Raw genomic sequence first — 25004 nt, 5'->3', positions numbered from 1 at the left:
TATGGTGTCATATATTACGTGATATGTTCTATCTTTACATAGATACGTGGTATATGTAGTCTAAATCATTGAATATGTAAACTGCTGTAATAATTAATATGAACATTTAAAATTTGTTGGAAACATTTCACTTCAGGCCCTGCTCTTGATTGGTTCCTGGCTTTGCCAAATGGAACTGCATCTGAAGCTGTTGGCCAAAATGTATGAACATTTTTCCAAATGGGCATTTCTTAATAACCTTCTTGCTGTAGTGTTCCAGAAATGTAAAATGTCGGATCAGGTTAGTGACACGCTAAACAGACCATGTGAAATCTGAGGAGAAGAAATACTATCTAAGAAATAAATTTTATGGTAGTACCAAGATTATATTGTTCAACATTATAGTGTGTTGTCATAAGTAAAAATGAAATAAAATTGCTCTAATCCATTACTCGAACTGAAGAAATTGGTAATTTTGAACTTGCCAAATACTGTGCATTGCGGAGGCTTCCTCTAACAATATAGCCCTTAGACTGTGAACTTTCTCCAAAGAAGAATTGGTGTAATGATTTTGTATTCTTTTTTCACTCATGAAACAGAGGTATGTAGAGCATGAAAGAATGGGTATATCTGTAGCATAACCATAACTCTTCTGCAAACAGATTTCCACATCAGTATTTCTACAACTGGGATTTGTTTATCTCTAAAGTGGATAGACCCTATATCAGAAAAGCAGAAAGGAAGAACTAAGAAAAGAGAAACAGTTTTCTGACTGTGCAAAGAGGGTGAAACACAAGTGGTAAAGCAAACTTCCCTTTTTGTGACTACAAAATCCAGTTCAAGCAGGCTACAGAGACCGCTGATACCAGCTTGTGCCACATAGGTAATGAAGGGAACAGTGCACGGCAGGTATTTGTTACAGGAAGAAGGATGAATATGATTGAAATAAGTTTTGTTGCTCAGGGATTAACTAAATTGCTTAAATTATCAATGCAGATTTCTTGGTGCAAGTGTTACCTATATATCACATGATAGAAACATGTCTTACTGTTAACTCCCAACACTCCTGAAACTGCATTTGGATGCTATTTTGTGGTTTTTGCAAAACACACATGGAAACATAAGTAAAAAGTCTTATGGTTGGACGACCAATCTGGTTGCTATATAACAAAACAGGTAGATACCTAGTTGTAGCTTCCGTACTGGCAGATGATGCAGACTGTAAACTTCAAGGGTCGGTGTGACATAAGAGCATGTGATTACTGCTGCTCATGGAGCTTTGAGTTGTAAGGTTTGGGGGGCTTCATTTTTACATCTGTAACAAGCTATTGCTAAACTTTTGTTTGAAACAGATAGAAAATAATGGACCTCTGATCAACATGATATACAAAGTGCTAAAGAACTCAGCACAAGGGTTACTATCCAGTATACATGTAAGACTGCTTGCATCTGAAATGTGCTCATCCCATTGCTTTTTAAAACAGCAGTCAGTGTTTATGTAGTCTGGCTTTTTCAGGTGTCTTATGGTAAACAGTAATGCTTTCTGTAAGAATTTTTAAATTGTTTTGTTTTGTTTTGTTAATTTTTCCTGTGAAATTATGGCTGACCTCAGTGTTTGATTTTGTTTTATCATGTTTTGAAAATGACGGTGTCAAGTAGTGACTCTGATCTGCAATTTTGAAAATGTGAACGCATGCTAAAATTTTCATTGTTTTCTCACGTTCGCTGCTTGATAATTAACATTTTATTTTTACAGTTCTGTTTATGTAATTTAAAATATCCCCCAAATCTGTAGACTCTGGGTTTTTTGTGTTAATTCCATTGCTTTGAAAAAGGCTTTTGCATTCTCTTATCTTGCAGGTAATTAAGTGCGCAAAATTATGTTGACACGCTAGTATTTATGTTTGTGTGTTATTATTTGTTACTATTATACATGTATTATACTATTACACTGAATTATATTGCCATTTTCTTAATTTCATGTATTCATGAAAAGAGTCCCATGTAGACAGTGGAATAACAAACATGTCTACAGAGATAGACGTGCCTTCATTTGAAGGTTGCTGTGGAGGTTGGAAGCATTACGTGATGTAGTTTCTGCGCTGATTTTAAAACTATGTTATGTGAAAAGATAATGTTCTCAGAAATTGATTTATGGAATGAGAGATTTGATATATTGTAAACACGTCAAAGGAGATTAATTACACTTCCACTACAGCACTTTGATAGTAGTCGGTCTTTAATAAAATTCACCCTGTACTATGGAAGAGACCTTCCTGTGTAGAAGGAAATAGTTGCCCAAAAGTTCTATTTGTAATCATTATTTAATGCTGTAATTCTTGCAAGCATTCAGTTCAAGGAACTCTTCAAGTCCTTTGGCATCAAGAAAGCCATTAAAGCTGAACTGTTAAAATACAAGTTTTGAAGGAACAGAACCTTTGTAAGCATAGATAGTTGGAATTACACTGTTTGTACTGAACTTTGAGTTACTGAAGAGTTACTAAATAGCCTAATATAGCTGATAATCCTTTCCAATAACATTTTTAATGTATAAAGTCATATTTGAAAAGACCTGTATCCAAAATTTTACTCACCTTTGTTAATAACTGTCAATATGCAAAACTTTTCTTTGAACTGTTGAAGTGTAATTAGGTTTTAGTGTGCAACAGATTTCTTATTAGCTCATTAAAACATATTCCTCTTAGGTGACAGGGCGGGACACATTGAAAGAACGAAGTACAAAACCTGTCAAGATTGCAGAAAGTGATATTGATGTAAGTATTAAAATACCACTTTAGAACCTTGTGCATTGTTTTGCTGGTTATTGTTGTATGTATTCACAGTATTATGCTCTCTGGGGTAAATTATTGCTGATAGAGACTTTTCTGCTTGTTTTTTAAAGTCTAACGTTTCATATTTATATAACTTCATTCTCAGGTCAAGCTAAGTGTTTTCTGTGAGCAGGACAGAATTCTGCAGGACTTGGAGGACAAAATAAGAGCCCTTAAGGAAAATAAAGTGAGTAGATTGAAAAGGATTTTGTAAAATAAAATAACAACTTTAATCATAAAACATGGACAAGATTTGAATCCCTCACATGGCTAATTCAGCTGCAGCAGTGAAGGAGAGCCTGTCCTTCAACAAGCAGCTAATGCTGTGCTGCAGTAGGGCTGTCACAGCTCTAATACCGTGTAAGAAATTTTTCTCAAAGTGTAAATGACAGTTGTGTACAAATTGTAAACAGAAAATTTCCCCTCTCACTGCTTTATGTTTTCCAGTTTTGGCTACTTAATGGAAGGGTGTAATAGAAAATACCAGGTACTTTTGGTTATAATAGTTAATGAAGGCTCCTGCATGTTTCGATTACATCTTGCCTTTGCCACAGGAGGCCAATCCTATCCTCTAGTGGCTTGTAGGAAAGACTGGGGTGTGGAAAACAACTCCTAATTCCCACAAGTAGAGCCTTAAAATTCTGTGTGTTTTAAACTTATTGCCATCTTTCTCTCTGTTAGGATCAGCTGGAGTCTGTTTTGGAGGTTCTACACAGGCAGATGGAACAGTACAAAGACCAACCACAACATGCAGAAAAAATTTCTTGTCAGCAGAGACTTTTGCAAGAGGATCTCATACATATTCGGGCTGAAATATCCAAAGTTTCAACGGTGTGTGGTTCTGGTTGTTTCAAGGAAACAATAATTAAAGTACCAGTTAGGGTTAAAATCATATTTTTGCTTTGGATATGAGAGTTAAGTTCTGTTCTGGGCTGATGGGGTTCAAGTGCAAGATTCTAAACTAGTACACAAAAAAATTCAACAATCTCTCCAGTTTTCCTTTTCAATGCCCTTTTCACACCTCCTAAGAAAAACTCAAAAAATTATTTTTATACCTTTCTTCATTTATGTATGGGGCATAAACTGCAAATCTTTCACCTAATCCTTTGAAAATATAAATGTGATTCCCTGGTATTTTTCCATGGGAAAAGCAATTGGGAAAGTATGTTGATATTTTATTAAACATTTACAGTTGCTATTATGACTTAATGCAATTCAAATGCAATTTAATGTTGCATTTTTATTAACAAAAATATATCCAAGAATTTACCATGAAAGAGAGTATATTAAACTTGGGTGTTGTGGACTCAGTATGTTATTCTTACCTCCAGCTGAATATGCACCTAGCTCCTGATGAAATTGTTTCTAGCGCTGCATAGACACCTTTCCTACAGTAAGATCTAAAATGCCAGTATTTTTTTTTAATGTCTATATGCAGTGGTTTATGCCTGTAGAAAATGTATGACTTTCACAGACAGCATTTAAAAATTAACTGGTGATAATAATAGCAGCTTGTTTTTAAGAATGGCTGTGCTGGTCCAGTTTGAGGCTCCTTCTCGCAAAGGCTTCTGGCTTCAGCAGTGGGCATGAACAGATGCTTAGGGAAGAGTAAGGATAGGAAAGGGAGGTAGTGCTTAATGTCATAACCAATTCAGCTTCTAACTGTTCACTGCTCAGAGAGTTCCTGAGACTGGTATTTATTTTGCCTATTTATAATCCCCAGTAGATCTGAATTCCAAGAACCTCTACAGTCTCTTATTAAATTCTGTGAAACTTTTACATCCAGAATATTATTTGGCAAGGTACTGCTCAGATCTTTTCCCTGCTGCATGGACAGCCACTTGCTTTTATTTGTTTTGAGCCTGACTAGTACATGTTTCATGTGATAAACCTTCATTCTTGTAGGAGAAAGGATGGGGAACATTTAGAGAAAAAGCCTATTAAATCATTCCTTACATAAAATGATCCAGACATTTGATTTTTCTGCAGTCTGGGTCAAAAGGCAGATCATGGTGCCCTGGATGCTGGAAATAATCTAAGCAAGGGTGATTGGAGACCCTTATTTTCCTGGTGATTTTCCAGGCATCTGCTTATTTATTGCAGCACAGTCTGTAGAACTTTTAAAGGATAACCTGCCTTGTGTTTCAGAACTTGAGTTCTGGTTTCAGTGACTGGATTTTAATTATAAACTTGTTTTAAGTAGAGAATTAATGTAAAATGAGGTGGAACCAGAACAGATTCGTTCATAGCATAGTACTCATAGTTCAGATTCATAACATGCCAGTTATATGCTTTAAGAAATGGATTTGTGAGAGGAACCTGGCCAGAGTTTTTTAACTAGGGATTCTTGACTTGATCTTGCAAGCTATAAAGCATTTTGGAGTTTGTCATCAACCCTAAGCAAAAATGTAGGCTATAAACTGATTATTTTTTTGTTTCTGTTTATAATAGAACAATACCATCTTTCAAACACTTTGGTGCTCAATTAGAGAATAGATAGAATGATTTCAAAATTTATCATGACATTGTGTTAGAGTATTCCCTCTGTTATAGGAAATGGAAAATGCCTGGAATGAATATCTGAAATTAGAAAAGGATGTGAGCCAGCTGAAAAAAGCCTTACAGGAACAGATGAATAGTTCATTGGTAACTCAGGTGAGTCCAATTCCAGACACTGAGTCACATAATCATAGAATTGTTTGTTTACTTATGAGATTATTTTGTCTGAACTTGGAAGCTATCAACTCAGAAATTCTTTGCAGCTTTTGCATTGTATTCAGCTGTCACATAGTTCAATGTGCAAAGTTCAGATGCTGTAGCAGCACAGCTGTGCAGTAACTAGCTATCTTGCAGCATCTGTAATAGTTTCCCCTAAGTTGCCTATGCAAATTTGTCATTATTTTATTATGCTTTTATTATGTGCTGACATCTTGACATAGATAATGTATTTAATTTATAAGACTATGCAGGATTCTTAGTCATCCATGTATTCCATCTGACATTGTTGGCTTCTTTATCCTTTTTTAAGAGCATCAGTCACTAGCTTGTTATTGTCATTACTTGTTCTTTGTCGTGTTCCTCTATTTATGGAAGAGTTATCACTGCAAATTGTTTTGTGAAGTGGAATAAGTGCTTAACAGCCCTCAGTAATTGAAAGGCATCTCAGGTTTAAATCAGTTACTCAGTTTTGAATCTCACAAAGAAGCTTTGTTTGAAGCTGGGTTATTTGGTTTGCTGAACTGGATGTGGCATACCAGATTTTCTCTACATACCTGTTTACAACTGGTGATTTTACTCCTGGAGCAAAAAATACAGTCCAGATTATTTTTTCCATGGTTACCCAGAACAGTTTTGTTTGAAATACAAAACAGAAGGAACAAAGCTAATGTATAGATTTTACTCAAATCTTAGCCAATTTTTCAAGTTACCTGGACCCAAAAGAGCTCACTAGTTAAATTTTTTAATTTACTTACTTGGAACAAACATCCAATCAGATATGAAGTCTATTTATTTTCACTATTAATAGATAAATGTTTTGTATCAAAGTGAGGGCTGTAAAATGTTTCTAGGTTGCATCAATCATCAAAGTCTGCCAGTCCGTTTTAATTTACTTCAGGTGAGGGAGTGAAGTTTAGGAGCCAAAATATTATGTCATTGAGTACAGCTGTAGAATACATCCCTAAAAATCCACACCAAAACAACAACAACAAAACACCAACAACCAAATGAAAAAAAAAAAGGGAAGAAGAAATACAGACCAAAACAAACAAAAAAACCCATCGGGGTATCTTAGAATAAAATCATCCCTGGATGAAGTTATTTTGTTTAACAAAGAGAAATTACATATTTAGACAAAATGCACCAGATTCCAGTTGTGCACTGAACATGCTTAAAATGCTGTATGTGTAGCATGTGATTCTTCAGTTTGCACAGAAAAAAATGTTGACTCAGTTTTATTATCAGCTAGTATCACTTACATCATTGTAAAAAATCATAAGGTGTGTTTTGTCTGAACTTAGAGATATGTATGAAAAAATGTTTCAGGCTACCTGTGTTGGAGATAGTAAGAGGAGCTGATTTTTTTTCAGGAAGTATTGACTGGTCTTTAAAATGTATTTCTTCAAAGAAGTCTTATTCCAAGTACCCATAATAATGAGAGCTTTTTTGATCTCTGCCGCGGGGTATGGAGACTCAGGGTTGTTTATCTAGTATTTTCCAATAGGAACAAATTAATACAGACTGTATTTTAAAAAATGCAGTGTTCTTGGAATATTATTAAAAATGTAGTAAATTTGCAGGCTCAAGTTGCTGTAGGAAACAGCTGATGTTGTTTTTACATAGCATTCATTAAAAGGCTAAAAGCGAACTCTTTCGAGCAGCTTGGTCACAGTACATTGTTTTTTGCTTAAGGATTGGGGGCTTCTGGGCATACTGAAATTAACTGATATGTGGTATTTTGTCAGTAAAAAGTTCAGTGTTTCTCCTCTGGTTTTATAAATCATTCTAAATTATGTTTCTGTGTGAAGAAAGTTGAGAAATTGATTTATCTCTCCAGGTTACCTTTTTGTGCTTGCCCATAAAGTATACTTACACCCATTTGTAAAAAGCAGTCTTGGCTTTCATAACTTAAAAGTAAATTCATCTGTTTATCTTTTAGATCTAGTCCATTTTGGATATAAAATATTCTTTTCACATCAATATTTAAGTAATGAGAAGATATAATTTTTAAAAATCTGGCTTTTGTACAGTACTAATTGAGCGCTTTCTGAGTGGGTTTCAGAAGCAGAATTTTTCATCCATATGGGGATTTTAAACCAGTTCTGAGGCTGGATTATTGTAAATCCATCATTCAATTCCTTGTAGTATGATTAATCTCAGAAAAATGAAATGAAATGTGCAAATTTATGGTTTGTATTCTGACAATCTTTCAAGATACGTCCCATTTACCAAGTGAGTTTACTGCAGGCAAACAACCTGCTCCATCATTTAAATGTTTGCATTCTTGGCACCCTGTTTGCTGATCTGTAACCTGGGTGAACATATTTTCTGATCTGAGACAGAAAGTGGAAAGCAATTTATATGCCTGCCTTATCTCTAGGAGGTGTAAGAGCTTTTATTAAAGTTTTTCTCTTTCTGGTTTGTAGGATTAATTAGCAGTTATTTTGCAGCTCATGGCAAGTGATGGATTTCTAGAGTTCTTGAGCAGTTTGTGAGCAGTTCTTAACTGAAGTGTTTCATTGCCTTCTGCTTGCTTTATTTATGCTATTTTCCTCTTGGTTTTACTGAGGTTATTTTTAATGCCCATCTTTGAAGACAGGATCACCAGATTTTGATTAAGCAAATGAGAGTAGGTATTCATGTTGATTGTAGTGAGCATCTGACTGCAGTAATGGCTTCAGCAGCCAAGGCCTCTTGTGGCAAGAGGCAAAGACACAGTCCAAACTGTAGACAAAGCATCCCTTTCATTCCTTCCTTCTGGAAAATCTCAGCAAAGCAAACAGGATGCAAGATGAGACCAAAACCTTGAACAACAGCAATGTATTGTTTCAACCTGCAGTACATACATCATGTCTAGCAGGTCTAAGAATGCAGATATAAGAGTTAGCTTTGGGATTGTATTTCATCCATTAGAAGCCATTAGGAAGTTCACAGCAGTATTCAGGGAGACTAATGTTTTGGGTTTTAATATTGGGTATTTCCTCTAAAAGTATTTAGATGAGATTTGTAAGGCTGCCTTAGCAGTTTCAAATGTGTTAGTAAAGGATTTAAGAACAAAGTTCAAATGAAAAGGTTCTGTAAGCTCATTTTATGTAGGAACACTAAGCTAAGTTTCTGAAGCCTGACTAATACTGTAGGAAAAAAATGCTGAGGTGTCTCTTTCCCTCAGTCTTCAATAGGAAGTCTTTCGAGACTCAGAAAATGCTGTAAGGAATTCTGTGGGCAAGATATGTTGGTTTGTATTGTAAGGAGTTTTTCAAATCTAAAAATTATTATTTCACTCATTTCTAGACTGAAGTTTTCGTATAAGTTCTGAATCATTAGTTAGGGTTTGGTATCAAAAGAAATATAAGCCCATAATAAATGAAAAATTAGATGTAATTGATTTTTCTGGTTTTTCTTTTACTCCAAATACCAGGAGAAAACACAAATACAGAAAGACCTGTGGAGAATTGAAGATGTTACGGCTGTCTTGAGCGCAAATAAAACAAACTACAAAACCATAGTAGACTCTATCAAGAATCCAGGTAAGGAAAATAGAATTAAAACATTAAAAAATAAACAAATGGTGCTGAATCTTTGGGTCTGTGCAAATCATCTCAAAATTTGTCCTACTGCAGAAAATGCAGTTAATTGTACTCTTGGTTGCATCAGAAATCTGTTGATTGAGCACATTAGCTATGCATTTCTTGGGCTGCAGTGGCAAAAAGGTTTTTTGGTTGGTTGTTTTCACATACTGATGGCACTCAAATGTAACGAGCCATGAAAAAGAGAACAACAATAGTAATAATAGACTAAGTTCTTCAGATTGCAGAAATAGTTTCTGTCACATGCCAGGCTCATTCCAGTGTAGTATCTATACTACGTTTTGTAGTAGGAGCTCCTCTCTGTGTTCTCTGCTTTCCACCCCCCACACTGGATGCTGTCCAACTGCCCTTGCTACAGTTGCCTTCCCCCGTCTCTGTTCAGGCAGGTGTTTTGTAAGCAGAGCAACAACATCAGCTATGGAAAAGAGGAAGGGAAAGTATGTGTGGTCTGCATTTCAATTGCTTTATTATGTTTCTAAGAAAAGACCTGATGCATCAGGATAGCAAGAGATTGTTAACTCCTACTGTAAATTCACTTTTTGTTTAAAGTATCTTTGCTTACCTTTTACATACAGAGCAAGAATAGTTCTGAGATAGTAAGGTCTTTTATGTAAGGTATGGCTATGAGTGCTTAGCCTTGCCTAGATTTCTGGCATGAGGCCAGTTATAGCCAATGAACTGATTTCATATGACTCAGACTTTTCCTTCTTTCCCTCCCACTGCATCCTCCAAGGAATTTACTGGATGATAGAAAAGTGTGTGGTTTTGCTTTTGAGTGGTCCTCATGAAGAAAATGTTTTTCACCCCTGCGATAATGTAACAATCATTTTTTTATGTCCAGAAAAACCAGCCCCATTTCTGTTCAAAGTAATGTGGAAAGTATAGGGCTGTTTTATGAAGTCTGACAATTGTTATTCTTATAAACATTAGTGATAAGATCAACAGCTAAGAAGTTTGCATATTTCTTCCCTAGAGAGAAAAATAGTGCCTTCGTTTTCCCAGTCTTCAGTGCCTTCCTTACCAGCTTCCCTTTCAACTGTGGAGAGCAAACTCTCAGTTCTGCAGAGCCCTCCAGCCAGCCCAGTTAAATCCCCTCTGGAGGTCAGGCTGTATCCACAGCCTTATTTCCAGGCCAGAGCACAGCATCAAGCACAGCAGATGAAAAAGATCGAGCCACCTCTTCAGTCACCGATGAAGCTCAAGCCAAAGGTTGTAAGTACTGCTCTTGTGAGAGCTATTCACCATTGTTTCACTTTGCTCCTGCCAGAAACTGAAGGTTCAGTGGTTCCCAAGTGTTCACAGGGAGACACTTCAGGTGTTTGTATTGAAACTGAGCATAGTGCTTAAAGGAGAATATGTGTGCAATCTGGAGCTTCATGTACTGTAGCCTTATACTGGTTTAGAAAGTTCCAATGCAGAGCCTTCCTTGGTAATGCTTTGTGGTTAGTTAGTTGTTTGCTTTCCTGGGTCTTGTTTGTTTTTTTAAAGCCTCAAGGTCCTGGTGTGGACAGAGGAGAGCCTGCTAAAGCATTTTCAAATAACTCATATAATGAACTTTCAGGCAGTTTGTTTCAGACTGTTTGCCAAATACCTGTACTTTCCTGTTATAGCAGGAAGATGAAGCACCGCCCAGACCTCCTCTGCCTCAGTTGTACAGTCCTGATGATCATCCACCAGCTGTTCCACCTCTCCCAAGAGAAGCCACTGTCATCAGACACACATCAGTGCGGGGCCTGAAGCGTCAGTCAGATGAACGAAAGAGAGACAGAGAGCTTGGACAGTATGTAAACGGAGACTATAGGGTGAGCACTCATACACCTCTACACCTTCACTTTAAAGATACCTGAACCTACAATGAAAGAGAGTTTGGTCTGTAAAACAGATGGGCCTCTAGATCTTGTCTGAAGGAGACAGATAAGAGAGATAGTAATGGCAGAGAGAGATTTAGTAATCCAGCAAATGAATTTTAGGATTTATTTTAACATTGCCAAGACTTGCTGTCTGGGATTTCATTTCACTACTTGTGTATTTTTCCATACAGGTGGAACTGCGTTCATACATGAGTGAACCAGAGCTAGCAATGATAGGTGGTGACCTCAGCCAACCTTCCAGGGGTTTAATAAGCTCTGAGAGTGGATACCAGACATTACCTACCCGTGGTAAGCCAGGAATTCATGTAGTTGATTTTTAACAGTACTACCTGTATGAGAGCTTTGTTTTCCCAGGGTTTCTGAGAGATGACTTTTATTATCAGATCACTATTTTTAGATTAACTAGGCAGTGCTGTGAAAGTCCAGAGATTCTGTGCATTTTAATGATGCCATTACAGGCAACCAGCCTTTCACAAAGCAACTTAATATATAATGCTTAAAAATAAGGGCATTGCAATACATGAATGTGTCCTATATTCAGAGTAATTTTTCCTCATAATTTCTGTGTGATCTTCTACAAACTCCAAGTATTTTTAAAACACTTTCATTGCCATTGAAATGAAAGCAATAAAGAATATTAATATAATGCCCCCAGATGTTACATGTGAGTTGACACTCCATCCCCACTGTGCCACAGTCCTGTAATTATTTCAGAAATGAGGATAGGGAGGATATTTGGGGAAGAGCAATTAATGCCATAGCCATTCTCTTACTTCTTTCCTTTCTAACTGTGAATGTTAAGGTTTGATTATCTTCATAGTTGCAATTATTTGTACAGTTTATCTACTGTGTGTTCACTCCATACCTTGTTTAATATGAACTTCTAAACTGTAGTAGATCTTTCTGAATTTTGATCAGTAGTGACTTGAAACACACTACTTCTGAATTGCAAAATGCGAAACATGGTCTGATATAGTAACCGCAATGTCATAGAAAAAGCATGATAATTTAAGAAGCATCTGACACTTGTCTTCATTTTGCCTGTCATTTAGTTTTAAAGCTCTCTCTTTTTCCTTATGAAGGTCTATCTGGATCAACTTCCAGATTGCACCAGTCATCTACCATTTCATCATATGCAACATTTCGAAGGGATAGGTCCAAGGTAAGATTTAAGCGAACATCTGAAGGCAAGTACTTGAACCTTTCAAAACAGTGAAGCTCAGACTTTATTTTGCATAGCAGAAAGTGTGATTATAGTAGCATGGGAGAGTCAGACAACTTACTGCATTTGAAATAGATTTATAGAACAAGGTTCAGAATCAAAATCAGCACTTCTGATAGAAATCTAGAATGGAAATACAGACATTAATGCTGTGTTAGTTTAACAGAGTCTGCTATAAACAAAGCAATACAAATGCAAAAATAATAGAACAAAAGTCTGTTAAATAAGGTAGGAGAAAGAGTTTAATTTTTGTGTACTTAGTAACCATTTACTACAACAGGTTTTGTGTGTCTTGTGACTTCTACAGGAGAGACCAAAGAGTGCCTTGGAGCGTCTATACTCCGGAGACCACCAAAGAGGCAAGATGAGCGCAGAGGAACAACTAGAAAGAATGAAGCGACATCAGAAGGCATTAGTTCGTGAACGCAAGAGAACTCTTAGCCAAGGAGAAAGGCAACCTCTTTCATCTCGGTCTTTCATCAGGCCCATTTCTGCAGACATAGGCTCAGTATGTTAGATATGCCTTAAAAGGACTAAATGAAAATATCTTTGGATTTTGTTTTTATCTAGCAAGCACTTTCACTTGAGTGTGTGTGATGCTTCTGATTGAATTCAATTAGTGCTATACAGCGTAAAATGAGCTCAGAGAGTGTAACAGGTGCTCTTTTTTTACTACTAGTTAGTGTGTGTAGCAGGTTCAGAAGGTAAGTTGGTCAGAGGTCAGTGTGCTGAGTGGAGATGTGAGTATTTTGGAGTGATTTCAGAGACACAATTGGTTTTTATTGGAATTGTATTTAGAAGGTGTAAGAAACTTGTACAGTTCTAAAACTGCTTCATAGTGGAATGGGCCTTATAGAATATTCTTAGTCACCATGGGTATTTTTATTTTTAATTCATAAATTAGGCTGCAAGATAGTCATGGTAATATCAGCCTGAGGTGGTGTTTGTTTATTTTATTAAAGAAATGATAAATAGATAATCAGATTTAAAATCTAATTATGCCGATGAGAAATTTATGTAAGAGCAAACGTGTTTTAATTGATACAAATTATTCTTTAAAGCTGGAAATGTAGAATATTCTGATATGGCTCAGATTTAAGCTGCTGAAGAAAAGGATTTTTGTTGCATTCTGAGATGAAATGCTGTACAGACGAGAAGTTTGTCATGGTACATTTTGGATACTAACCAAAGCAGTTCTAATTGGTGAAGTTACCCAGTCACTCACTTGGTGCTAAACCAGGCTTGTACTATAATTGCACTTATGCTGTGGTCTGTTAATTTATATATTTTTTTTAATTTGGTCCACTAGAGCTTTAGAATGATCACCTTGTTTTACCTAATTCATTGCACAAGATCTCTTGCTTTTTAGATTTGTCACTCATCATACCTAATGCCTTTTGTTTGTTTGTTTGTTTGCTTGGGTTTTAATTTGCAGAATTTTGTAATTATTTCAAAATTTCTAATGGAACTACTCAGTTTTTACCAGGCTTAATTGCATTTAGTTACACGTGTGTCAATTGCTAGTGTTGGGAAAAAACCCTACAATAGTCAGCCTTTCATTCCCACTGTTCAGTAGCACTACCAGTTATTTGTATTTACTTTCCCAGTAAATACAAGTGCACTACTTGAAGACATTGCTCTGTTTTGTCTTCTGTTTTGCAATCACAAATGTATGACATATAGTATAGTATTTGGGAACTGTAGAGCTATAGTATCACTCTTATTTTCATACTTTAATTTGAAGAAGTAAATCTAAGTGTTAAATTCCTGGCTCACATAACAAACACAAGGCAAATTTAAACATTTTTTTAACACTCCTTATTAACATTTGTGGCAAACACTTTATCTAGAAATTTGGGTGCCATCTCAGATTTATTTCTGTTTTGTCCTGCTGTAAAGAATTAAAATAGAACCTTTCAGCCCTAGCACTGTTTTGAAGAAGTCACCTCTTGTACCTACAGGGCTTTAATACACAACAAGCATGTTTGATAGCACAATTACTTACAGCATTACTTATTTAGCAGCCAGGATGGCAAGCAGTTAAATGTATGATGGAAGTGCTGCTCAGTGTGTAACATTTGCTTTAAACATACATTGTATGTGTAACTAATTTTTAAGCAATCAGCTCTCAAGTATAGGATGATCACAGTACATGAATTCATTTGTTATATACAATGCCTTTTTAATGTAAAAGTTGCAACATCAAAGCCAATAAAAATACTGCTTCATAAGAATGGTTTGATGTTTTTCTTCCCTATATTTAATAACTTGGTACTGTGGATTTAAAATACACTATGTCAATCAGGCCTGGTTCGAATCTGAGTAGGAGAATAAGTTTGGAGTACTGTTATGAGAAAAACTTTTTTTTTTCTCTTTTGAATTCTTTAAAGAAACATCTTAATTTTTGAGATATAATTGCCTTGTAGCTGTTTAGCTATTTAACGTTTTCAATATACATTGAAGACATGAATTTTATGAGTGAATATTGAGAGCTTGTGCATGAATAGGTTTAAATTAGGTTTGTTAATGCAGGTAGCACAATGAAGTCGAAGGACTTCACATGGAATTCAAACATCAATCAAAACTACTGGAGATACTGTTAAGAAACATAACGGCATGTTCTCCTGTTGATACCCTCAAGTGCTTGAGGAGATATTTTTGTTGTTCTCTTTTGTCCCTTCTTTTCCCATTGTTTTTAGTATCACGTTTCAGATCTGTATAGTAAAGTTACTGAGATCTAGCAGATGGAATGATGCTGCAATGGAACTCAGTTTGAACAAAAAAAAGTGTTCTGAAGTTTTCTAATTCAAGACAAATTAATACTAGTACATAAAATAGTATCAGCTTTAAACACTAGGTATTATTCTTAAAACAAGACAAAAAAAAAACCACCAAAAAATACCCTACCACCAAAAGGAACCCCAAACAAACCTTAAATTTTCAAGCTTCCATTCTCAACCTGCAATATCAGTACCCTTTCTATGTAATGATTCAAAATCACACAGCACTGCCTGGTTAGAATGCCAAGGAATAGTCTGTCACTCCCTACAGTCACTTGTATTGATGTCTGTGCTTCCAAAGATGCTTGTGTGCAGCTAGTTCCATGATCATCAGCACATGTGAAATTCTGATTAATACATTTGTTACAATTGAACATTACCTGTAACAGTGAAAAATACTCCAACATCCACGCAGCACAGGTAATGATCAAATCCTGCAACCACACGTTCCCGGAAGTACAGCTGTATTTTTTCTCATCAGTTAAGGGGTTTGCTCTGTGGATCCTTTCAGCAATATAGAATTTGCAGCAACAGTAATGTACATTGCTACATGATGCATTTGACAGTATGGTTGAATGCTGTTAATTGTTTTATATCTATTACCAGTGGAAACGAGAGCAAGAATTTGATTTGCAGTTACTTGAGAGGGCAATTCGTGGAGAAGACAAAGATGAAAATGAATGGTTAAAAGTTCAACCAGTAGCAGTCACAGAGACAGACCTGGAGCCTCAAGACTATGATTTAGATATCAGCAGAGAGGTAACACTCACAATATTTTGCCTTCTATTCTATGCCCCAAAATATTATCGCTTCTAAGCTTCAGGTGGTGAATTCTCATCTTCTCCTTCAAAAGTTAACTGGAGGTTTGAACTATTAGGAGTCTTTTGAGTATTGAGAATTTAGGGGCCTGGCTCTTACAACCTCTGTAAGATTTGTGTTTGTATCATGTGTTAGTGGCGAGAAGAAACAGAAAAGTTGAATCTGCTGTTTCAAATATTTATCTTAGGCTTTATAAAAGAAAAAAATTAAGTAGGGGATTGTGACATAAATGGGAAAGAAAATGAGACAACAACATCATGAGTATTTGAAAATAGGAAACAGGAATGAAAGAAAAAGTTCCCCAGAGGTATCTTACTCTTAATTTTGACTGGCAAAACTTGGTAGAGAAGAGGAACACTGCTTTATTTTGGTCAGAACAGAAAACACCTTTGTGTCAGCTTTTGGAATGACTAGCTTGGTGCTCTGGGCACCAGACCTTTGTTAACTCAAGTAACCGAGCATTTGTTTGAAATGCGATTGAGCCATCTGCTGGAAAAGAAAGAATACAGCAAGGGGAAAGATTGCAGTAGGTGCTGAGCAGTGTGTGAAATGCCATGGTGGGTGGAAAATCAGTACACTTATTAATGACAATTAGACTAGCAAGCACCTCTACTTGTCTGAAGGCTGCTGGCATGTATAGAGAGATGTTTGTAAGAGGGGAATCCGTGAGTCATTATCTCTTGATCTCTGTGAATGAATCTTTGTGTATTTTCTATGGAAAACATAGTGCTTCTGTAAACTTCAGAAACAGAAAAAAAAATCCTTTGGTCGTATCACCTTTCCATCTTATGCTCTGCTATTAATATTTTTTTTCCCAGGCCTCCAGGGCTACATAATTAGCACCTTAAGCCCAGGATGAGAAACTTTTTTACTTATAGGCATTTCTGCCCTACTTTAGAGTCACTGAAGCAAGTCTAAAGCTCTGAATGTAAAGCTGCTTTCTCAGGTTACCCAGGCTGCCTTCTTCCATTTCATGTGCCCATCCTCTTAATGTGGCAAAAGCTTCTGTACCTGAAGTACTTCTGACCTCATACAGAAGTGTGCTCAGTTGTGTTTTCAAGGCAAATAAATCTGCTGTTCATATGATAACTGTGTTTGTTCTCTGAAGTGGCAGGATGAGCTGCTCTAGGTTAGTTTTAGTTTGGAGACACAGATACAAATTTTAAAAACATAAAATATATAGAGAGATATGTAGCTCCAGGGAAAGTTGGGTTTGAAGGTAAGCAAGTGTAGTGGAAATTGAGGAAGCATTGGCCTTGGGTCCGCTGAAAAGAAAGTAGAAAAATGTGAGGTTGTGAATTCACTGTGGTTATGAGTGCCAATGACTGTACTGTGTGCTTTGGGACTGTGATTGCCTCTGTGTTACTGACCCCAGTCACTCGGTTTAGGCCCGGCCACATTACCTGTCCATTGCATTAGTGTGGCGTAGGTTGAGTGGTAAAAAATGTAGGCTTGGTTTTAGTTAAAACTTTGAATTTTGAAAACATATTGCCTTATGAGGGTTTTGACAAAAATCTAAAGAGGAGAAGAAAAAATAGTTCCCCTTTACTTACTTTTTTTTTTTTCTTCACACATCCTCTATTTACACTTTCCAAAAGCAGGCTGTTCTGTACAATAAATATTGGTTTCAAAGTTCATTTGGAAACAGAATTTTCACAGAGTTATTTTGATCTCTTATGTGGAAGAAAAATTTCCCACAAAGAAACCGATCCAAACAAAAACTTGTTTTCAGCTTTTATGCAACCATATTGAAATTTTCCATTCGCAGAATTATGTGTATGTAATGTGTTGTTACAGTCTCAGTGCTGGTATGTTTCTGGCTGAGATCCACAGGCAACTTTTGAACACCTAGCATTTCAGATTTTATAGTCCCAAGAAGATCCTAAGATGATCACAAACTGCTGCTTTTTTTCCTTCTTTTTTTCCTTCTCTGCTGCTCACAAAAGAAGAATATGCAATCTCAAAAGAATGATATGCTTCTAGATTAAAACTTAAGGTTATATTTCCTTTCAGTTGTAGGAAGTTACCACTGGCATGACAGTCAATATCATGACATTGAAATCTCAGGTTATCCAGTCAGTCTTGTAGTGGTTGCTTCTTTTTACTGTAACAGCTTTAGGCAGTGTCTCACCTTAGGGTCTAAACCTGAGCTGAAGAACTGATCCCCATTGATTCTGATTTCTTTTGTAATCTCCTTTAATATTTCTTTGATCCATCCTCTAAAGTAAAGTGAATCAGAGGGAAAAGACCCTGTTAAAAGGGCATCCGCTCATATCCAGAGGGAGTGTTTAGCATCAGGTACATGTTACTGACTGAAAATCTGTGCTTTATTCTTTTCCCTCTGCTCTCCCAGTGAGGAGAATGTGTCTCTTTTTTTCCCCAACTCTTTGTTATTAAAAACTTGATGCTTGCTTGCTTTCCACAGTTGTCAAAACCTGAGAAGGTTTCAATTCCAGAACGCTATATTGAATTGGAGCCAGAAGAACCTCTTTCTACAGAAGAACTTGCAGCAAGGCAGCGTAAAGCAGAAAAGATAAAGAATATTCTTACTAAATCAAGGTCAGTTTGAGGGTTTTTGTTATTCCCCCACCCTCCTAAATTTTACGTAAGGCCTAGCATTAAACATTGGGAACTAATTTCATAAAACAGTCTAATTGCTGTTGAATTATTAGAGTGTAATTTGTGGCTTTTGGAAAATGCACACAGAATTTAGGTAGTATACTTAAAACTGCTTTTAAAATAAGGTAGAAGAGATCATGACAAATTTTGTGTACGTCAATTTTCTTGTTCAGAGCATCCTAAAATAGTAGTGAGTCCTTACTGAGCAACTTAGATTTGAGAGTGAGGAGGATGTAAAGGCACAAATCTGGCCAAAAACCAGAAGAAAAGTCAGTGCAAGAGAAGTTTCTGTTGATTCCAGAGAGCTGGGATTCTGAAAGGACACTTTTGGCTAATTTCTGCTAGTGTAGAGTCAGCCAAAACATTCAGTTTCAAGAATTCAATTACCTGAAGTATCTTCCATCTCTTTGGATGATAATTGAAAAGGTTGTGCCTGAGGACCACCAGGTTCCTTGCCTTTTCCTCTGAGCACTAACAAGAAATTTTATTAACAACTTCAAATAAATAGCACTTTTTGGTAGTGATCTCATGTAAACAATGTATTTACCGTAAAGGCTATGTAGAAATTGTGACTGGACGTGTGCTGGCCGCATGCTGTAGTCACGTAACAATAACTAACACTGCTTCAAAGAGCATCAGTAAAATACAAAGCTTGATATAGATGAGATTTGAAAACTCCTGTATGAATTCAAGCTTCTTCTTACCAGCATGGTGGCTTCTTCTTTATGTTTGCAAATGTTAATGTTGTTTTGCACTTTCCCACTAGTATGCACAATCTCCAGCCTACTGTTGCCCAGGACAAACACAACTCAGTTGATTTAGATTCACAGCTGCAGGAGCAGGAGCGCATCATTACCATATCATACGCTTTGGCTTCTGAAGCCTCTCAGAGGAGCAAGGAGGTAGCAGGTAATGCTTAGTTATTTACAAAATAACAGCTATTTCTTACCAGTTTCTAAAGCTGTGTAGGGTTGTTGCTGAAATTCTGGTATAAGAGAGAGTTTTAGTCATTCTTACTCAAATTAGTGAAAAGTGTGCATACATAACAAATTTAGGAGCACTAAAGATTTACATGGAGTATTTGGCCTCCCACAGACAGGGTGGAGGGGGCAAATAGTATGACCAGTAAGTTCAGAGCTTGGAAATTTGCTCTTGCTAATAGTACTGAAAAATTGTAATTTTCAATTAATTCCTTAGATTTATATAAAATGAAGTATTTCTGTATTTGTTTGTAAAAAGTAAATTTATTTGTGACTTCAAAAAAAAAAAAATCAAGACAAAGAGATTTTTAATGTTTGGGTTTTTAAACAGAAAGATTCCCTGTTCCAGTGATTTAAGTTAGAATACAGTCATTTGCAGCCTGAGCTGTATATGACACCAGGCTGAAAAAGACATTTTTACATGGGTATTAGCATGTTTCTGTCTGGTGACCAAGATTAGAGGTCAGAGCAAGACAGCCATGCATGAATTCTGCTTGATGTCTGCAAATTAATAGATCCTTTGCAGTGTGTTACCACAAGTGATAATTTCACTGGTGATTGTTTTATAGTTGAAATAAGTGAGAAATGTCAAGAGATTTTGTATCACACAGTTATACATGCAGCAGCTCTTGTAGCAAGTATCAGACTGGTCATTTGTAACTGGCACTGTTCAGTGTTCCAATGGAGAATGGAAATAATGGAAACTTTAGCTATGATGGAGAAAAAATATTCTCATTTCTCATTTGAAGTTGTCAATTTAAACTTATGACACTTGCCACAGAAGCCCTCAAGACCTTCCCATTTAAAGACAGATTATTCCAATATCTGGATTTCTAACATGCATCTATAGTAACGGACTGTTGATGGAGTGTGACTATACACTCACGGCTGCAGTGGCAGCTAAACCAGAGGAAAATAGGATTTTGCTACATTTTCCAAGATGCAAATCTTGAGGCTTCCTAGAGGCTCTGTGGGTAGCTTCACTAAACGGAAGGGATAAAATGGTTCACTGCAAAGGCTAGGCAATACAAAAACCAAAGCAAGCAAACAAACCCTGTAACTGTAAAATCTTGGGACCAGTTCAGGAAGAACCTTTTGGACTTTCAGGCATCTGTGCATCAAAACACCTTCTCCACAGGCAGTCTGGTCCCAGGTCTAGTAACCGGGTCCTTGTGACTCTCACACTCTGGTTATGGGAGGTATGAGCCAGCACAGCATTTTGCCATAAGTTCTGGTTTGTTCTGGGAAAAGGCAGTGCCTGCCGTACTGAACAGTCTTCATGTGGCCAGTTAGCTTACTGCTGGGGCTGTCTGTGAAGCTGCAAGAACTGGACAGTACTGAAACATGTTGGATCTCTTTTATGTTGTATCGTGAATGTGACAGCTGCATTTTCATCACTCCAGAGAGATTTTGGTTATATTTTCATTTTTCAATTGCAGTCATTTCTACATGTCCATAACCCCAGGATTCTTTGTTTCTGCTCATTGGCATGTAACAAAGGAAGTGTTAAAATAACCTGTTCAACCCCAGTGTAATCCTGAAATCAAATCAGTGCTAATTCCACAACTGCAGTATTGAAAGCGGAGCTGGATTAGGGTGTATCGGTGATGTGTGCCTTAAAACGTTCCAGTGAAACTTCATCTTAGGAGCAACTGTCCATATTCTCATCAAAACAGGAATGTTTATTTACATAACTTATGGAACTAACAGAGAAAACCAGCAGGTAGAAATGTTGTTGTTTAAATTGTGTTCCATATAACTAAAGTAGTGTAACACCTCATAGCATTACTAATCAGGTCTCCTATTCAAGCAGTAGAGCATTAAGGTGGCTCTGTTATAATATGAATGTTTGATTGTACAGCCTAATTCCTGTATGTGATCCCTTCTAGCTCAGCAGTTGACCTATCCATCTAAAGCACCCTCACCTTCTGTACCACAGCCACCTCACTCCCCCTTAAGCAATGGATTTCACTACACATTTGTTTAAGCACCTTAAAAGTAAGAACTAACTGCTCTCAGCATGTCTGATTTGCCATTGTACCTTTGCTGTGGCTTGCTGAATTTTAACGTTTTTGCTAACCCTGAATTAGATCCAGATGAACGCATGCAGCTATTTTTTCAGAAACCTTTTCTCCTTGTAAATGTTGCTTCTGATGAGCTAATGTGGGCTAATGGAGTCTTCAAGTAACTGCTGTCACTCTACACATAAGGTGCTTGCAGAATTTCAGTGTGGTGGAGGAAAGAGACCTCTGTACTCTGGGTAGTTTGGGGCCAGATTTTCAGCAGCCGTTTGTGCTCCACTGGCTAGTGTTGTGTGCTCCTGTGGCCTCCACAGAGGTGTGTAGGGATTTTGGCCTGTGTGTGGCACATACAGCTGCTGCACAAGAGAATCCAAAGCGCAAACCAAGTTGTATAAGCAGAGAGTTCTTTATGGGCTTGTATCTTATACAGGAACTAGCATTGGAGTCTCAGTTGAGGTGAGCTGAAAATTTGTCCCTTCATAACTAATTCTATGGTATTGTATTTGACTTTTTCAGGGAATTGTGTTAACAGAAGGCTTGATTTTTGTTATTATGCCATGATTATGTTATTTTGCCATTTCAAGTATTAAAATTAGGATAGTTTCATTGTATTTATAAAGAAATGTGTATCATCTCTTCACAGTACAATGTTCAGAGTTTTCTATATTTGAAATAGGAAAATCTGCAAATATAATGATTGGAAACTGCAAAGCATGCCCCTAGTTATGACACACCCCATGCTTTCACAGTTTCCTTGGAAATTACACTCACCATTCTGAGTTCCTTTGGACTAATTCTGTTGCCTGATTTTAGAGGTGCCTCTACAGAGCTTGGTGGAATTAGTTGTTTACTTTTCTGGTTCGGTTTGTCTTTCTGAGAACCAGATTCTATCATCATACAATATAAATAAATAAATAAATATATATAGAGAGAGAGAGTACAGCTGCTGTTATATCCAGGCATATGTTAGCTGATTATCACTATCACAGGAGGTCTTTGCAGTGAAGAAGGTACCTGTATGTGGCCTCAAGGAACCAGAAAAATAACCATGTGGCCCCAGGGTGGTAGACTGAAGCCAGGGGAATTGGACCAGACAACCTTCAGAGGTCCCTTCCTACCACAGCCATTCTGTGATTCCAGACTGACTGAAGAACATGTGATGACATGTCTATATACATACATGTGTGTATAGAGATATATTTATATGCACATACACATACAAAAATTACATTTTATTTGGGAAAATGAGCAAGATAATTATTGTAATAACCAGCAAGATGCAGGTTTGAGCATCCTGAGGATTTTGAACATCAGTGTCATCGTGAGATAATCGTTTGCTTAATGTGTCTCTATGAGCTGTTCATTCTGTCAAACTGTAGGAGGCTTTCATAAATCTGTATTTCTGACAGCGCTTACTGCTTGCCATTGGTGTGCTCAGGCTAATATTTAACCACGTGTTGTTTTACTTCGTGCTAGCCAAAGCAGTGAGTGAACACTGACACAAGACTCAAAGCAAATCCCACCTAGTGACACCATGTGGAAGGAAGAGGAGAGTCTTTGCCAGCTTTCTGTGAAGATGCTCATTGGCTGATGAGATGTTCTCCAGGAAATACATTCAGAGAATTACAGGGGGATTTTCTATGAAAATGAAGAGGCTTGCGGAAAACATTTTATTTTGACTTCAATTTAGTTCAGACTTTTTGTATGAATAAATGGCACTTTTAATAAACTGTAAAATACTGACAATGTATTTTTAGGACAACATAATTTAGAATCTTTTTTAAATCAAGGGCTGAATTAATTTTAAGAGAAGCTGCTTGCCTAGATGGTAAAAGATGCTGTTACTTCCCCCTTGGGCTCAGATGCACAGTGTAAAGTTTCATGGAAAAAAATGTAAATCTGAACAAACCTAGAAGCACATTCGTACGGTATGGGTAGAGCTAAGATTTCCTGAAAGGGTGTTTTGGATTTAGGATATTTGTAGAGTTAAATCACCTACCCTTTTGCCCATTAAATAATACATTGCAAGGAACTTTTAGCTAGAACTTCTAAATATCATTAACCGATCCACAGCTGAAATTTTCCACAAAAGCCATAAGGAAAGCCTGGTTTAAGTCTTGCTTCCTTTCCTGATCCCACGTGATCGACTCACTGGTGTCAACACACAGCATGCTGTGTCTTGACGGTAGTGCTGTCCCCTCAGTAACAAACAGCTAACAAATGATGGGTTTTTTGAAAGGTGAGATATGAAAGGGGATGACTTTTAATTAAAGTATGTGAACTAAGCAATAAAAATATGTAACAGGATGTGTCATCTTACTAGCACATACATATTTTATTTTTGATCTTGTTTTTTCAGTGAACATGACAATATGATGTATTGCTAGTATTTATCCTGGACACAGCAAAACTAATGTAGTACAGCACCTACTAATTTTGTATGTATGTTCATCTGGTGCTTAACTTTGCCAAACCTTGAAAAAAGTCAGTGTTTTACTTGTGTATAGGGTAAAGGGTGAGGTATTACATAAGGAGAAAGTAAGACTAAATTAATTGTTGCAACTACTTTACTTGAAAAAAAAACAAACAAAACTGTGTATGTGTTGAATGCAAATCATGCAAAAACTCCCCATGAGGTAATTATTAGTTGAGTTCAGCTCTGAATGAGAAATGACTGAGAAATACTTCCACAGCATTTTGTGAAACCACTAACTCGTTCACTTGCTGTATTCAAGTAATAGCTACAAAACCTTTGAAATTGACCTTCCAGTTTCAGACTTTGAGACAAATCATATTATATTAACACTGTACTCAAAAATATTCCTGAAAGTATATATTTAGCTAATGCAATCTATCTTACCTCAGTACTGCCAGTATCAACTTCAAAACCTTTTGCCAAAATAATGATTTATTTTTGCCTTTATAAAAAGTTTTAAAAGCGTAAATGAATATTTTGCAAGAAAACATTAATTTAAAGAAAATGTAACAGTTTGAAAAATGGTATATGTACAGATTAAAATATTAACCTAACTGCCTGCTAGTGCCTCTGTCTCGTTTGTCTTCTCAGCATCCCTGCGGTTGAAGATCCAGAGTTGCTTGTACTGTTACCACATTTTGCTTTCCCTTGAATCAACTCCCATTGAAGTTCCCCAGCTTTGCACTCATTTCACTGGGATTTAGATATCAAACCTTTGTGTTTATTTTGGGGTTTGTTGTTTTGTTTTAGAAGTGTTTCTTGGCACTTGATGAGCTCTGTCTTCATTTTTGAATAGAATGATTTTACAGGGTTGTCCTCTAAACAACACTGTTCTGTCTCTTAGAATGTATGTTGGAGACATTCTTAGCCCATTAGTTTCTGGTGAAATAAAGTATTGAAAGTAACTTCAGTCTAAATGCAAACGAAATTCCCAGAGGCATCACATGTTGATATGTGCATGGGATGTGAATGGGGTCCTTACCACCGGGAGAGCTGGTGGGCAACTGGCCCAGCAGATTTCTGTAGCGGCTAAGTGGCAGTGACTTACACTGAAGCAGTTCCCTCAAATGACACGTTTGATGGGGACCAGTTTAATTCTTC

At 36.7% G+C, this 25004-nt stretch overlaps 1 protein-coding gene across 7 annotated transcripts in view; it reads left to right on the top strand.

The window, feature by feature from the left end:
- The window catches only part of PLEKHA7 (pleckstrin homology domain containing A7), a 134900-nt gene extending 111125 nt beyond the window's left edge, over positions 1 to 23775 (top strand). For 4 of the 7 annotated variants that reach the window (XM_054171542.1, XM_054171537.1, XM_054171544.1 and 1 more), the window contains 16 exons: positions 1332 to 1412; positions 2685 to 2753; positions 2917 to 2997; positions 3492 to 3641; positions 5364 to 5465; positions 8947 to 9055; positions 10089 to 10327; positions 10726 to 10917; positions 11157 to 11274; positions 12069 to 12148; positions 12516 to 12716; positions 15595 to 15747; positions 18233 to 18366; positions 19193 to 19335; positions 21296 to 21404; positions 22904 to 23775. In XM_054171542.1, coding sequence (XP_054027517.1) covers positions 1332 to 1412; positions 2685 to 2753; positions 2917 to 2997; positions 3492 to 3641; positions 5364 to 5465; positions 8947 to 9055; positions 10089 to 10327; positions 10726 to 10917; positions 11157 to 11274; positions 12069 to 12148; positions 12516 to 12716; positions 15595 to 15747; positions 18233 to 18366; positions 19193 to 19335; positions 21296 to 21393 — 1950 coding nt within the window. In that variant the 3' untranslated portion in view covers positions 21394 to 21404; positions 22904 to 23775. The remainder of the gene's footprint in view (positions 1 to 1331; positions 1413 to 2684; positions 2754 to 2916; positions 2998 to 3491; positions 3642 to 5363; positions 5466 to 8946; positions 9056 to 10088; positions 10328 to 10725; positions 10918 to 11156; positions 11275 to 12068; positions 12149 to 12515; positions 12717 to 15594; positions 15748 to 18232; positions 18367 to 19192; positions 19336 to 21295; positions 21405 to 22903) is intronic. The other 3 variants (XM_054171538.1, XM_054171541.1, XM_054171539.1) reach the window with 3 other exon arrangements.
- Positions 23776 to 25004: the final 1229 nt, after the last annotated feature.

Source organism: Dryobates pubescens, chromosome 22 (genome assembly GCF_014839835.1).
Source record: "Dryobates pubescens isolate bDryPub1 chromosome 22, bDryPub1.pri, whole genome shotgun sequence".
Taxonomy (NCBI): Eukaryota; Metazoa; Chordata; class Aves; order Piciformes; family Picidae; genus Dryobates; species Dryobates pubescens.
Note: the sequence above shows the minus strand (reverse complement) of the source record. Positions and strands in the feature narration are given on the sequence as shown.